The following is a 14,550-nucleotide window of genomic DNA, read 5'->3' as shown; positions in this document are numbered from 1 at the left end:
ACCACATAATTTTAAGATTTATGAAACAGTCGAAAAAATTTGAAGTTACATTTACGATATGTATACACAATATACACGAATGACGCCATGAATTGTTAACACCTAGTTAAAACTAATGTAGTCTAATACATCAGCCCTGCAGTGAATCATACCTTCGTGAATATTATACTATTATGTCTTAGGCTTTCTAACCAACTGATATAAACGGCGGTAGACTAAATATTAGACACACCGATCTGTATAAAATAAGTAATACCTGTAACTACAGCTTAATTGTCCGTTAAGCTGAGTCAACATCATAACCTTCAGGTAGGTACGATTTATTGCAGGGCTGCCTGATAAACTGGCAACTAAGTGTAGATCAAACCCTTCTGGACTGTTTACACCCCACTGAAGTCAATATAGGATTAAAGGGGAATACTGTAGCTGAAACACCACAGCCTTGGTATGTTTAAACCAATAAAGAGTCAAAAGCACATTTGTTTACACCTTTAAAATCACAGTATTGATTTTAAACAACCCAACAGCCATTGGCAGAATACATGTAACACCTCTAAAGCAATTTATTAGAACAGGGATGTTTGCAGAGAAAGTTTCACCGTCATGTGGCTCAAACAGTCCTACAAGAAAACTGCTCCAGCCGTCTGTATCAGTGCATCACCAGCAAGTCTTTGCAGAGCACAGCATGTAAAGCTTTTAATTCCCTCCCTAATGTCTTCAGTATAACCCCCCCACCCCATGTGAAATATACCCGCTTCATAAAAAACAAAACAAAACAAAAACAAAAAGCTCACTGGAAATGCTGACACAGGTGGCTAAAAGCACCATTACCTTACATTACATTCTGTAGCTCATGATTGTTCCACAATGACAGCTGACATTTCTTTCAGACAAATTATGCATTGGTGCTGCTGCACTGATAAAATAAAAATAAAAAACAGTAAATATGGTTCACAGAAGGGGAGGAAAAAATCTTCAGAGGACTGGTGCTGATAAAAACCAAGTGCTTTTAGATCTGAAAAACACTACAGATACTCTAAGAGCAAGATATGTCCATGGTCTAGCTATCACTCACCTAGATTTCAACAATCACTTCTCAAAAGACAGTATGAACTACTTCAGGTGAGAACTTGCAGACTACTGTTTGAGAATGGCAAGTTCTTAGCAGAGAAATACTTAAACTCTAAGTAACTAGCTGTCAAATTCACATTCAACCTCACACTTTTCTTCACACTCACACACACAAGCACACACACACCCACTCACACACACACACACACATATCCTTAACAAAAAAATACAATATTTGCTTAGTGGTCCTGAAGTTACAAGTAGTACAGTCCGTATGACCTAAAAGGACCAGCCTAAAGATATACATTGGGCCCTGGGACACCCTGAAAACACAGGTAGCACATCTGGATCAGGGGATACAAAGCATTACTAACCACTGGTCCACCAAAAAAGGCAAGCTATCAAAAAACAAACAAAACAAAAAAGGAAAGAGGCATTTACTTTCACTGCACAACAAGCAGAAAAATACCAAGCTTTAGTAGGAAGTCACTTTGCCTGGTTACCCATCCTGAACTTGTGCCTCGCAAAGGGATGGGTAGTCAGGATCAGAGTAATTACACTTTAAACGCATGTTAAGCCATACTTCAGATATCTAGTACAAGTTTCTTATGTAGTGAAGTGCTACCACATATGTGTGTTACTGGAAAAAAAAAAAACTCCAGTAGAAAGTCTTTTCTAATATGACCCCATAATACTGAGCTGAAGTCATGAGGGGAAAAAAAAAAAAAGCACAAAAGCTTCAGGGGAAGAGAAACACACTTCAACCTAATCGCAGAAATGCATAAATTCAAGCAGCACAAAAAAATACCAATGAAATATGCATAATCTCTGAAAAAAAATAAAAGAAAAAAGTATGAAAACATCCCTGCTTTCATGTTCCTAAATACAAAACGTCAGTGTAACAAGAGGTCCTTTTTCCGTCTTTTTTTGTCTTTTGTTTTCCTTTAAAACAGGTAAAATTTTAGTCCTCTGGTGGTGTGAGTGGTATGGGATGACAGTCTTTTTTTGTCATTAAAATCTTTTTTTTTTTTCTCTGTTTTCTTATATACTTGAAGATGTGGTAAGCATGCAAGCCTCGTAGAGGAGGGGCCCGGAAGGGCTGATGGGTGGGCTGGTGGTGGAAAAGGAGCCTTTAGGCCAGAGCTGGGAAGGCCTCAGGATCATCCACGTTGGGGACTGACACTCCACTAGCCTAGAGGGGAGACACAGGAGAACCAGGACAAGGTTAGCTGCTATGATCAATATTTTTTGCATCAGTGATTGATCACATTACTGCTAGTATGTGAAATGTGTTGAGAATTATCAGTGGGAATGGTCATTTTTTTCGTTTCATTTTTACTGAAAAAAATAATAAAATGATGATTGTTGGAGCTTGTACCAAACAACTATGTTCCTTTTACATCTGGAGAATATGATTTATAGACCGGAGTACAACTGTAGCAACACAATGCTTCATTTATGGTATTGTTGTGACACATTTTACCTTTATCAAAAAAAGTGCAGCTTCTGCAATTTGGATATTGCATTTGGACATATTGCAAATTTTGATAATATTGTCAAGGTGCAGAAAATGTGGTCACAATCTTCCCTTCCTGAGTCACGGCATTGAATAATGGCCAGAGGTATTTTTGCAGAACATTATGAAGTTGACCTTTGACCGTTTGGATATAAAATGTCATCTCTTCATCATTTACTGAGCTTTCCTGAGATATCACATTGATGAGAATGGGACCGATGGATGGACAACCCAAAAACATAATGGCTATCTACGGCAGTCGCTGGCTCGGGAGCTAAAACAAACATGTATGAATCCACGTCCGCATTTGATGACAACATTTTGTACTTGACAGTTTTATACTATAAATATAAATGTTATAAACTCTAATTCCCACAACTAAGCACTATTATTATACAAATGCACCTCATCACTGTCATGAGGTTAGTCTGTAAGTTTTCCATTATGGACCATGTGTTCACTGCTCTGTTATTTCAGGGCCTCAGTATTCCACAGCGGTTTTTCCAAGTCAGTGGTTTTACAGCCTATTCAGGGTGAGTGAGCTAAATCTTTTGTGAGGGACACTAAACCTTTGTTGTTGGCAGCAACAACGGCTTGTATTGTTACCTTTTCGGACCGTCCTCCCCCACGTGCCGTCCTGCTGCCGCCTCCCCCGCCGCGGCCTCCCCTGCCTCCACGCGCTCCCCCGCGCCCACGGCCGGGGCGGCCCAGGTCTCCAAAGTTGATCTCCAGCTGAGATGTGATGTCGTTGGCTGGTTTGCGGAAATGGTGGTCACTGGACTCGTCAGCGGTGCCCGGCTGCTTAGAACACATGACGACAAGTATGTTAAAAGATGAACTGCACTCTGTAGTTAGACGTTCACTTTTAGATATGAATGAAGCGAGTGAACGTGTGTGTTCTCTTTGAATGTGCTGCTTAGTACAACATCTTGAAATTCTTAATTTCTTCCAAAATAGTCTGAAGATAAATGAAGCATTTTCTAAAGGGTGATTTATACACGTTTACTCTGAATGTTTTCATGGACTGTGTGGATGAAAGACCAGTGTCAGAGCTGCAGGTACCTTGGTGTACAGAGTATGTGGTTCTGCTTCCGTCTCTGAAGCGTCAATCAAAGCACCAACAGGCCTCTGAAAATGAAACGCAAGAAATTATCTGAACAGATGTAGCGTCATATCAGCTCATGAGAAGGACAAGGTGACCTCCACAACAACCTGAGCACATGTCCCTGAAGTGCACCCAGAAATTTCATTTTGCATTTACATCAATTAGAAGGAAAAGTAAGACAGCAAAGTCTCTGTGCTGCCAACTTTTAACAGCTTTCTTTTTAGCTCAACAAGGCAACAGCACCATGTCTAAAACCTAACTGTGTCCGGCAAACAGCGAGTAGTACAACAATCCAGTCATGCTCTCCTGAACAGTCAGCTTTCTGACAAGCACAAGTACCACACCAAAAACTTAAATTATCAGTGCACAAGTTTCTAACGTCTTTTAATCAAGGCTACAAACTTGAAATGATCACAAAACATCTTATATACAATCTTGTAAACTTAAGACGTTTCAGGTCACAATGAAGAAAGCACTGGATAAAAAGGTTTCTGTTATCTATAATATAAAGCACCACACTCACATCTTCACTCTTGGACTTGTGCAGCACGTATCCTTTCTTCCACTGGCTGTCGGCTCCCTCATTGGGCTTACGGATGTTGAACTCCACCTTGGTGCGCTCCTTGTCCTGCATGGCCTTCCACTCGTCCAGGGTCATTTCTTTGGGGCCTTCGTTTTTCACCTCTTCGACCTCATTCTCCCTGGAAAGCCAGCAAACAACAATGCGGTGAACTTAAACCTCAAACCGCCGATCCTCTTAGCTCTATACATGCTCTCTAATCCTGAGGCCAAAAGGTCAGTCACAGTGTTGATCCCAATTGCACTACAGCTTTGTGAGGAAAATGAACACATAGAAACAGTGTTTGTGACACTGAGCACCTTACAGACAACCAAGGAAAACATCACAATGTGCTGGTAACGCTCTGCAGCTTCAAACTACTTTTTTTTCTGAAATTCTTAAAACAGATTAAATTCCCTTTCTTTTCCTGAACATCCAAATATCACCTGACACCTAATCACCTGACAGGAAATGGATACTCACTTGTTCTCCGAGCCGGCAGGTGCATTTTCCTCTCCCTCTGGGGTCGTCTCAGGAGCAGCGGTCTGTTCAGCCTCACTGGGAACAAAGACGCACAAGCACCTCGTCAATACGGTGGTGTTTTTTTTTTTTTTTTTTTTTTTTTTAAAACACCATTTTGCATGTGAGCAGTCCAGTTGAAGTAATTTAATATGGAAAGAGGCTTTAGCGGCACCACTTTCCAGAAAGACTGTCACATTTCCAGATAAACATACAGTGCTTTGAGCTGAAACATGATCTCTAACTACAGGCACTACTTCTCCAATAAATGCAGAAATACATTACAGGGTGTTGCATGCATTTTATGCAATGTTATTACACAGTTAAAATAATGAAAACCTATAACAGATTCGTAAACCTTTCAGAATTATTAAAATTAGGGTTGCATTTTTATTATGTTGGGCGTACCGTACCCTTAAACACAGTATGAACCAAACTGGCTTTATTTTGACCACACACAATAAGCAAAGTCTGGGCAAATTTCAGATGTGCATCACTATTCTGCAGACAGTAATGCTCAGATAAACAGGCCATGTGTCTGCTCGTGGAAACTCACCTCACTTCATCCTTCACATTGCCCCAGTTGTGTGAGCCACTGCCACTGCGTTTCTCCTCAGTTTTCTGATTGCTGGAGCAAAAAAACAGAAAGAAAAACACACACACACACACTGATGTATGGAGTCTAAAAATACTTATAGCCCACTATGGAAGAAACTCTAAAACCAACAACAATCCTCTAGTCTGATGTGAAAAGTAGATTAGTGTACATAACTTAGAAAAAGACTAAAACTGATCTTAATCTGAGTCTTCGTTCTTGAGATGCCATTTGGGTCAGGCAGTTAGTCAGTGTAACTGCCAATAGACCTTTTAGATCAGTGAGACTTCAGTTTCAAATGAACACAAAAGTTGTTAACATTGCACCTGGTTTTGGAAACCTTGAGCAGTTCAAAAGCTCTAGAAAATATCTCTTGACAACAAGAGCTTGGTAAGTAGTCATTTCTATTTATGGACTCGCTGGTCTGCTAAGGTCTCGGCTCAGGTCTGACTCACGATTTGTCATTGCCGCTGTGTCTGTCGAAGTCTCGTTTCCCACGGGAGTCGAAGCCGTCTCCTCGGCCCATGCCCCGTCCTCTTCCACCACGCCCACCCCGGCCGCCACCACGCCCTCTCGGGGGCCTGTCTCCAGAAGGCCTGATGGACACAAAGAGACACTATAAATTGCTGTGTGATCATAAGGAGCGGACACACACACATTTATGTGCTTTTAATGCCAGAGGTGTTAAAAAAATGCCAAAGAGAGCAAAAACCAGCAGTTTACAGCTGGCTGTGATGTGATGTGATGTTGTGGTTAAGTGAGCTAAGATTACATCAATAGCTACAAACTTAATCTCTGCATACAACCCCACACTGATCCTATGATCACACCAAGCAGCCTCGGGCTTATCAGTATGTTTAAATATGCTCTTTGTCATTCATCACAGCTACCCACTTGTCTACAGAGAACTCTCCACCCCCCTCAGGCTTGTCCTCGGCGGGCTTCTCGAAGCGGCGCTCTCGAGGAGGTCTCCGGTCTGGCCTCTTGTCTCCAGGTCGCCCTTCACCCTGCCCACCCTGGTGCTGGGAACCAGGCTGGCCCTGCTGGTCTGGTCTTCGGCCAACCCGCCTGATACCTGCAAATCACAGGAGCATAAGTCAGAACTAGTACCAACTGTGCTTGTTGAAATGTTAACACTCAAACCGACCCTTACACCATTCCTGTGCAGGGACGTGCAAACTGGCATGTCTGTCACCTCTCCTGTCACCAGCATTGAAAACAGCACTTAACTGCAACTATTAATGCACTGCCTCACGGTGGGCCTCTTTTCACAAATTAATTTATACTGGTGATGAATTTACTTTAAGACCAGAGAGCTAAAAAAAAAAAACCATGAAAGCCTTCACTGTGAGAAAGCAGCATCAATCCAAACAAAGAGCGGTCTGTCTAGTTTGGCGGTGCGCAGGTGAATAACCTGCGCATTTGCTTTAGAAAGCCAACAGAGCTGCCGTAGCCAGCGCTTGGAGCATCATCCAGACAGTCACCCAACACTACACCTTCCCGTCGGATGCTGGTGGAAACCATTTCTGCGACACACACACTCTCACCAGTTTGCACACTGGTGAATTACACCTGAGCATTACAGCTTCCCCCCTGTGTTAGAAACATCTGTTCATGTGTCGCTCGCCTCAGCTTGAGAGGAATTGCCAGTCTGTCCTCTAATAGCAACAGGACAGGGTCCATGTTGACCTCACGCTGTGTTTCGCTCCGACCAGCAGCAGCTAACAGGAGCTGCACATGACAGTTGATGCGAAGTAACGGAAAATAAACATGCACTGCATATAAGAGAGGGAGCAGGTGGAAAACGTTACCCTCTTTCTTCAGGGGGACTGGAGCCTGGGACTCTTCCTTCTTGTCCAGCAGCGGGTTCTTCCTGTCCTTCTGTGACTCCTTCTTCGGCTGCTTGGCGGCTTGAGCCGCGGTCTTGGTGGAACCAGCGGCGGCCCCCTCCTTCTTCTTGTTTTCAGCAGCTTTCAGGATCTCAAACGGGTCGGACTCATCATCTAATAACTGGTCGAACCGGTTGGTTACGACGCAGCCGAAGCCTTCTTGCAGGTGTCCGGGCATGATGGCGCCCCTTCAGCGGGATTCACCTCCGATTCTACGAGGCTTGATGCGAACAATTCGCTGGATGCTGCCACAAGATGGCTGGGAGAGCTGCCCCTTCTCTTCCGGTGCGAGCACCATCCGGGACATCGTGCAGCGCGCACCAATCTGAACACACGGTGGCTGCAATGTTTTTATTTACATTATGTAACGACGTGCTTTCATGTCCTCCTGCAATAATCCGGGGTTTAACATCTGAGAGGACGTTACTTGCACAGGAGCTTCTCAATTGTCCCACAATAGGATGGCGAGTGGTGCGGCTGCAGAAAAACCAGCTTCTGCTTTGTAAAAAAACTACACGATACTGGAGGAAAAAAATAGACTGAAAGAAATGTGCACCTATGTGATCAAACAAATACCCACTATTCGCTTACAGGAGCGCACAGACACATTTCTCAAAGGAAACACCAATATCTGGATGTGTTGGCAGTAGACTACCTGTAAGCTCTGCTGTTATTGCTTTGAAAATTCATTGTCTTGTTTGCACGGTTGCAACATTATGCTGATACAGAAGACACGCATATCATGAGATTAAGTGGGATTTGTCAGTTTATAAAAAGCAGCAAAGTCATGTGTTTTTGATTTATGTGCATGTTTAAAAACAAGGCTTATCTAAAGTCACACTTGGATGTTTGCCAAGTATTAATATCTGTCTACATGTTTAGGCATTTTCTCTGAAACGGCTTTCCAAATGGGATTTTTTTTTTGTATTTTTGCACTGCAAAGATGACCCCCATCAACAAAGATAATATTGTTGAATAAAGTAGCAACAATATAAAGCCTATTCAGTTCTGCTGAGGATCTGGTCAAAGGGGCTGATGCAGGAAACTTTTTAAATCACTTTTCTAAACATTGTGAGAGAGGGCATTTTTTCAACATTTTTGTCAGTAATAATCAGTAATCAGTCAGTAATCAATTATATATAGATCTTGATGCAAATCAGACATAATAATGGTGTTGGCAATTGGTCTAGATCAATCTGGATCTGGTGGATCCACATTACACAGGGTTGTACTTATTATTTTTAGGAATGTTCACATCAGTATTAACATGCAACTAATAAAACTACACGATAGCAGTAGCGGTTACACATACCAGTGACACAATTCATACAGATGTAGAGCTGTATGAATTGTAATGCTGATGTCATCATTTCACACAGCAGGTAATAAAACCATACAACTGTTTTGCTTATGAATTAAAGTCAATAAATACATGAAGCTACTTGAAAACAAAAGATGTGTAGGACTGTTTGAGGTGAGTGCTCTACTCTGCCATTAGTTACTGATGTATTACTGTGTAAGCAGCATCTTGATGTTGTGACTGGTAGAGATTGAGCTACTTTTTGTACTATTTAGTATTTGAATACAACAATCATATCAACAATCAACATCATAGCTGGTCTTACATTTTGCATGTAAAACAATCTTCGAATTAACTATATCTGACACATACTGTTGTGAAAAGTGCAGTATTTCTGTCTGAAATGGAGAGAGGAAGTAGCAAAGTACAATGTACTTAGTTGTTTTCCACCTCTGCTGATCGGTCAGTTAGTTATATGTATGTATATATATATATGTATATATATGTATATATATGTGTGTATATATATATATATATATATGGATGTATATACACACACTTACTTCCCTTTTCTTGATTTCTGTAATCAATCAAGTGGAGATGAAGCGATGCTCAGTTGTTTCTGATTTTTTTTCTTTCTGATGAGAAAATGCATGAGTCCACCTTAAACTGTGATGGCAAAAAGGCAAATGACTTGAAAAGCAGTGTGGCAGCTGAGCACATCTGTCAGGAACAACGCATGCAATAAACAGATTAGCAGCCTAATGCTGATATTGCCCTAAAGCATTTTAATTAAAAAAAATTTAAGAGCATAATATTAAAACAAAGCTTTTGTATGAGAAGTGTTCTCTTACTGTTCAGCGACCTTGTGAATCAGATGACACCTGATTTATTTATTCATATATTTATATTTCATATCGCAGCAGTTGTTTCATTTATTTAAACAAGCCATTCATGTCAGATGACAGCATCATAATTTATGACTTGTGGTGAAATGAGCCTCAGAGGACAGCTGATGGAAGTGTTGGTGGTTAGTTAATGGCCTCAGGAAACCAGACCATAAGCAAATAGCTAATTTAAATTTGTAAAGTAAGAAGCCTGTTGTAGAAGAAACATGATACAGCTCTCAGGTGGTGGTATCTACATTACAGGAGGAAAGCGGCGACTGATGAGACTCCTGCTGGTACCAATCTCACATGACCACAACAGTATTATAGTATTATTATAGTAAAAAATAGGAAAAAGTAGTTGTCATTGTTTATCGTGACAACGGTTGTCTTAATTACATTTTTCAATAGGTTTATGAATGATCAACCTTATGATAAAATATACATTTCTAATATCAATACATGACAATATTACATAGGCTCATTAAGTAAATTAAATCCCTGCGCCCTCACACAGCTGTTTTCAGCTCTCCGTTTGAAGGTGGGTCAGGTACATGATACACTTGGCCTTCAAGTCACAGCACTGCTGCCAGGTGACCAAGAATAAGAGCGGACATCACATTGTTCCCTTTACAGTCAGTGGATTCAGCTGCCCTGCCCTAACAGGTGCAACCAAAATAATAGGAGGCAGGGAGGTTTAAAGAAGTTAAAGTGAAAATTTGTAATATTTTAAAACTTAATATAATATGTAAAAATGGTCTGTAGTTATAATTTTTTTTCTTTTTTGATATTTGTTTTTTTGTATAAGTAATGTTGGAGTTGTGTGAATGTTGCAGCTTGTGTGAAGATTGATACGAGAGGTTACAGTTTCAAAGTAAATTTTCCTTTTATTGAAAACAAACTGCAAATTAATACAAATAATTTCCTAAAAATGTTCCATTTAGTGCTTCACTGTCAAATGTTGCTAATTTTAACATGATTAGAGTTATCTAGTGCAGTGAATCCAAGTGGTCACCTCAGAAGTAGCTTTACTTCTGTAGCCAACATGATCACATTGCACAAATCAAAGTTGTGACCTTGACTGAGGTAGAAGAAGTATGGTTGTTTCATTCACATATAAAAACACACATAGTTCTGTACTACAACTGGCAAGAATGTAATGAATAAGAGCACTGTTGCTGGTTTACATCACAAATTGCACATGATCTATTTCTAAAGCTCTCCGTTACACAAGACTCACTCTGCCTCATTCAGGTACTGTTGATGAGTTTGTTAGCAGCGTTTCCCTCACTCGCTTCCCCTCTGACTACTCTCTCAAGGTCAAGAAGTTTTGAGTAGAGGACCTCGGACATTTCATCATCGATGTCCATCTGAAACACAAACACATAGAAAATCTGGATTGATTACATGTAAAAGAAGCATCTTAAGCAGCATATCACATTACCGTTGCACATTATCCTATTACATAGACTCAAGCAGTATCTCTGTGGAGCTCATGGTCTCCAGTTACTCACTTTTCGAGGTTGTGTGTAGTTTGTTCCAAGTCCTGATGTTAAACTGTGATACTTTGCTCGTGGATCCAGAGATTCTGACTTTTGGAGAAACAGCCAGTGCTGTGAAAAAGACCAGAGCAGCAATCCAAGTTCATAGAGCGTCTTTTGTTCACATGTGAATCCCTACGTATTTTCCATATGGACAATAATGACACAGGTTGACAACATACCAGTGCCTCTGCTCCGTTGTATGGTGTAAGTGTGAATGTGTTAGTGAAGATCCTAATCTGTTCAGCACAACAGGAAATGATAGTTCACACATCACTTCAGTAATGTTTGGCATAGACGTGGGAGACTTTTGTTAGAATGAAGACAATAATAAATAAATAAAACACTGCTCACCAACCACATGATAGGCATGATGAGAGTCCAGAAGAATGAGGGCAGGATACCATAGGTCAGATTAGTCATCACCAGTCCTGGGCATATCACGGAGGAGAACAGCCCCTGTCACAAAGACAAGAAAAAACAGTTGAATGCTGAATGCATTTTTTGTTTGCTATCATTTTATAATTTCTGTGGAAGTTACTCTTGATGTGCAGTATATTCTTCCTTCTTATTAAAACAAAACAAAAAAAACAAGATACTTGATCAGTAATTTTTTTAAGGACTAAAAGACCATACAGGTGGATAACGGTACAGAATTGCATTTTGATAGTGGATAACTGGTAGATGTTGGAACCCTACATCTATAATTGGAGAGTGGTGTCTTTGTCTGTGTTTGTAAGTGCTCTGTGTAGGAAGCAGCTAGGGGCACGAGATTTTGAAGGAACTTATTTCTTAATGAGGATTTTCAAACGACACATAGTTTGTCCGGTTCGGTCGTTTAGTTATTTTTTCCTTTGCGCATATACAGTGTGATCCAAAGGGCGCTTTGTTCTACACTACCTTGATTCTCTCCATGCTTGCCTCTAGTAATAAATAACACACTGACAAATCATGACAAAATGCAGTTCTCAGTGAAGCCATTTGAGAGATTTTAGCAACATGTTGTCAGACTCTGGTTTCTGAAAGCAAAGATAATTAGTCAACAAGTCAAATTAGATTTTTCTTCTGAAATATTTACCTCTGATTGTCTGAATATACTTTATGGGTAATGCAACAGATAAATTAAGTGAAGACCCATAACAGACCTAATGTTCCTACTAATTTCATTCCTAGTTAACAGTTTGGACCAAGATTGCATCAACTGATTCACTGCAGTTATTTGAGTCTTGTAAGCTTTTCTCTCCAATACTGTTTTAAATGGCCAATGACAATGAAGACTATAAGAAGGACTGGAATCTGTGTACTGTGCCAGTACTTTGCCGACTGTGTGACAGACAAACCTGGTTATTCTTGTGTCTGTTGAGTGCCAGGCTGAGCGTGTCCGAAGCGTACTTAGAGGAGCTGTAGGGCTCCGTCCCATTTCTGTGCTGCATGTCCTCGATGCTGAAGGCAGAGCGGCGGGCATTACTCGAGGAGGTCCACACTATCCTGGATGTGTGGCCTGCCTGACACAGCAGAGGCTCCAGCTCCCTGATCTGAAACACAGACATGTAGATAATGAGTCAGGACAGCTGCAAAGAGAAAACTGTCAAGATTTTAGATACAATGACTTCAGTTCCTGTAATACATCACAGATGTGAGAAAACATTTAATCCACACTGCTTCATAAAGCCTCCTGCTGTATTTAATAAAGCCTAAGCAGTTATCATCAATCTTAATAGCTGCCTCATTATCTCATTATATTCTGCACTACTACACAATGTTGCCACAACATATACAGTAATAAGATTATGTTATGTCCCATTATGGATTTATCATCTAGATTTAGATTTAAAGTCATGTATGTGTGTGTACAGTCTGGGGTATACCAGAAGAAAATGACCAAAGAGGTTGGTGGCAAAAACTTCCTGCAGTCCATCTGAGTTGAGGCGGTCCTGTTGAGTTAAGAGACCCTCTGCTGTCGCAAACATGTTGACGACATTCCTGCAGTGAGAAGGTACACTATTACATAACAGCATGGACAGAAACGAGATTTAAGCCAATCTCAATTTACTCAAAATAAAAAGACACAAATCAAAGCTAAGATGAGAAAGTCAGGAACTAGCATTGGAAACTTGCCTGGAAAACAGACCCTTGAAAAAAGCTTTGACATCCACTTGTGGATTTGGCATAATTCCTGCATTTAGATACAGAAAATCAATTCTGCTGTACCTATAGAAAAAACACAAATATGCATCAAACATTAATCACTTTTAATTCCATATGCATCGCTGTTAAACCCTTGGGAAAAGAGAACCAGGAGCAGTGTCATGGATACAACATGAGTACAAACAGAGTTGTGAGGTCTGTGTATCAAAGGTTTCTTACCTGGCCTTGACCTCCTGAGCAGCAGTGAACACTGACTGCACAGAGCCCACATCAAGATGCAGCAGGTCCACATGTGCGTTGGTATGAGAGGTCAGCAAGGCGGAGCGGGCAGCCTCAGCCCGCTGCACGTTTCTGCAGGCCAGACACAGACGGAGCTGGCTGTCCTCAGTCAGCAGCCTCTCACACAACGCCAGGCCAATGCCACTGCAGAGAGAGAGAGAGAGGGGAACAAATGGCAAACAAACCCCATCATTCACACATGTAAACAAACTTCCCTGGAGGAGCTGAGTAATCATCACACAGATTAAGTAAATCATCTGGTAAACACAGAGGACTAAACTGGAGTAACAATATTGGAAGATAAATAATGGCAGATTGGAAATATTTGTCTGCAGTCTCAATGTCTACCTATTCATATATGTATTTTTTAAATCTCATGCACATTACAGCAGCTCTACAGATCATTGATTAACGCATTTGCTTAATTTGCACATGTAAAAATAACTGGCTTATTTGGGCAGAGTTGTGTGCTGTGACTATTACTAATTACATGTGAGTGACACTTTCTAAAATAACTAAAATCTCATCTACACTAACGTACGTATCTAACATATCTTTGGCATTTCTGTTCTGTAAATTCTTGCTACTTATAACCTGGAATACAGAGATACAGATATAAAAGCTAAAGCTAATATCCTCCTGGCCAAATTAGCTTCTAGACTTTTAATATATATTGTTGTTTTTAATTTTACTCTTCTGCATTTTTAAATGTAATGATATTTAACGACGCATTTTTCTGACCGTGTATGTGTGACGCAGATACAAAAATGAACACAGTTTTTCACAGATTTAGAAGCAGTTAAATGTCTCAACAGGAGAGAAACCGGAGGGACTGTCTCCCTCAGCGAAACTACAATGTTTTTGCCGTTAACTGAACACGCGAGAGACGTCACGTCACAGTGTAACAACGTCACAAACCGTTGACTAGTTATCGTTATAACGTGTTTCAGCGGACCCACCTGTTGGCGCCGGTTACGATGACCACTCTCTGCATGTCTGACCGGAGGCTGAGGAGGAAAGCCGGACCGGCACAAAGTCTGACACCAGGTATGAGTCTTCTCTAACCGGAGACGTACCGGGACGCTCAGCCCATCGTCCGATTCCGGTGAAGCGAGAGCAGCAGCCTATATGCATGAGCTTG

The 14,550-nt window shown here is 40.9% G+C and overlaps 2 protein-coding genes across 4 annotated transcripts; both read right to left on the bottom strand.

The window, feature by feature from the left end:
* Window positions 1–6: 6 nt before the first annotated feature.
* On the bottom strand, window positions 7–8,616 carry serbp1b (SERPINE1 mRNA binding protein 1b). 2 transcript variants are annotated; one of them, XM_056392251.1, is made up of 9 exons: window positions 7,177–8,616; window positions 6,260–6,440; window positions 5,821–5,961; window positions 5,327–5,398; window positions 4,735–4,809; window positions 4,216–4,393; window positions 3,650–3,715; window positions 3,194–3,388; window positions 7–2,263 (listed from the first exon to the last, which is right to left on the bottom strand). In XM_056392251.1, exons 1-9 carry the CDS (start codon window positions 7,430–7,432, stop codon window positions 2,204–2,206), a joined length of 1,224 nt encoding a protein of 407 aa, XP_056248226.1. In that variant the 5' UTR covers window positions 7,433–8,616; the 3' UTR covers window positions 7–2,203. The 2 variants fall into 2 exon arrangements, with proteins under 2 accessions (XP_056248226.1, XP_056248225.1); XM_056392250.1 differs by having other exon boundaries at window positions 3,194–3,385; window positions 7,177–7,459.
* Window positions 8,617–10,308: 1,692 nt separating this feature from the next.
* LOC130179344 (3-keto-steroid reductase/17-beta-hydroxysteroid dehydrogenase 7-like) lies at window positions 10,309–14,548 on the bottom strand. Of its 2 annotated transcripts, XM_056392253.1 has the most exons (9): window positions 14,369–14,544; window positions 13,350–13,553; window positions 13,101–13,193; window positions 12,851–12,965; window positions 12,323–12,517; window positions 11,337–11,441; window positions 11,165–11,221; window positions 10,956–11,054; window positions 10,309–10,811 (listed from the first exon to the last, which is right to left on the bottom strand). In XM_056392253.1, exons 1-9 carry the CDS (start codon window positions 14,401–14,403, stop codon window positions 10,692–10,694), a joined length of 1,023 nt encoding a protein of 340 aa, XP_056248228.1. In that variant the 5' UTR covers window positions 14,404–14,544; the 3' UTR covers window positions 10,309–10,691. The 2 variants fall into 2 exon arrangements, with proteins under 2 accessions (XP_056248228.1, XP_056248229.1); XM_056392254.1 differs by lacking the exon at window positions 11,165–11,221 and having other exon boundaries at window positions 14,369–14,548.
* Window positions 14,549–14,550: the final 2 nt, after the last annotated feature.

Source organism: Seriola aureovittata, chromosome 12 (genome assembly GCF_021018895.1).
Source record: "Seriola aureovittata isolate HTS-2021-v1 ecotype China chromosome 12, ASM2101889v1, whole genome shotgun sequence".
NCBI lineage: Eukaryota > Metazoa > Chordata > Actinopteri > Carangiformes > Carangidae > Seriola > Seriola aureovittata.
This window is presented reverse-complemented; position numbering and strand designations above follow the sequence as displayed.

Excerpts from the sequence above, each read along its gene's own strand:
- LOC130179344 (XM_056392253.1), bottom strand. The coding sequence starts at position 14,403 with ATGCAGAGAGTGGTCATCGTAACCGGCGCCAACAG. Across the intron at positions 11,222-11,336 it reads TCATGCCTATCATGTGGTTG|ATTAGGATCTTCACTAACAC; the intron begins GTGAGCAGTGTT and ends TGTGCTGAACAG. Across the intron at positions 10,812-10,955 it reads ACTACACACAACCTCGAAAA|ATGGACATCGATGATGAAAT; the intron begins GTGAGTAACTGG and ends TTTGTGTTTCAG.
- serbp1b (XM_056392251.1), bottom strand. The coding sequence starts at position 7,432 with ATGCCCGGACACCTGCAAGAAGGCTTCGGCTGCGTCGTAACCAACCGG. Across the intron at positions 6,441-7,176 it reads AGTCCCCCTGAAGAAAGAGG|GTATCAGGCGGGTTGGCCGA; the intron begins GTAACGTTTTCC and ends TGTGATTTGCAG. Across the intron at positions 4,810-5,326 it reads AATGTGAAGGATGAAGTGAG|TGAGGCTGAACAGACCGCTG; the intron begins GTGAGTTTCCAC and ends CTTTGTTCCCAG.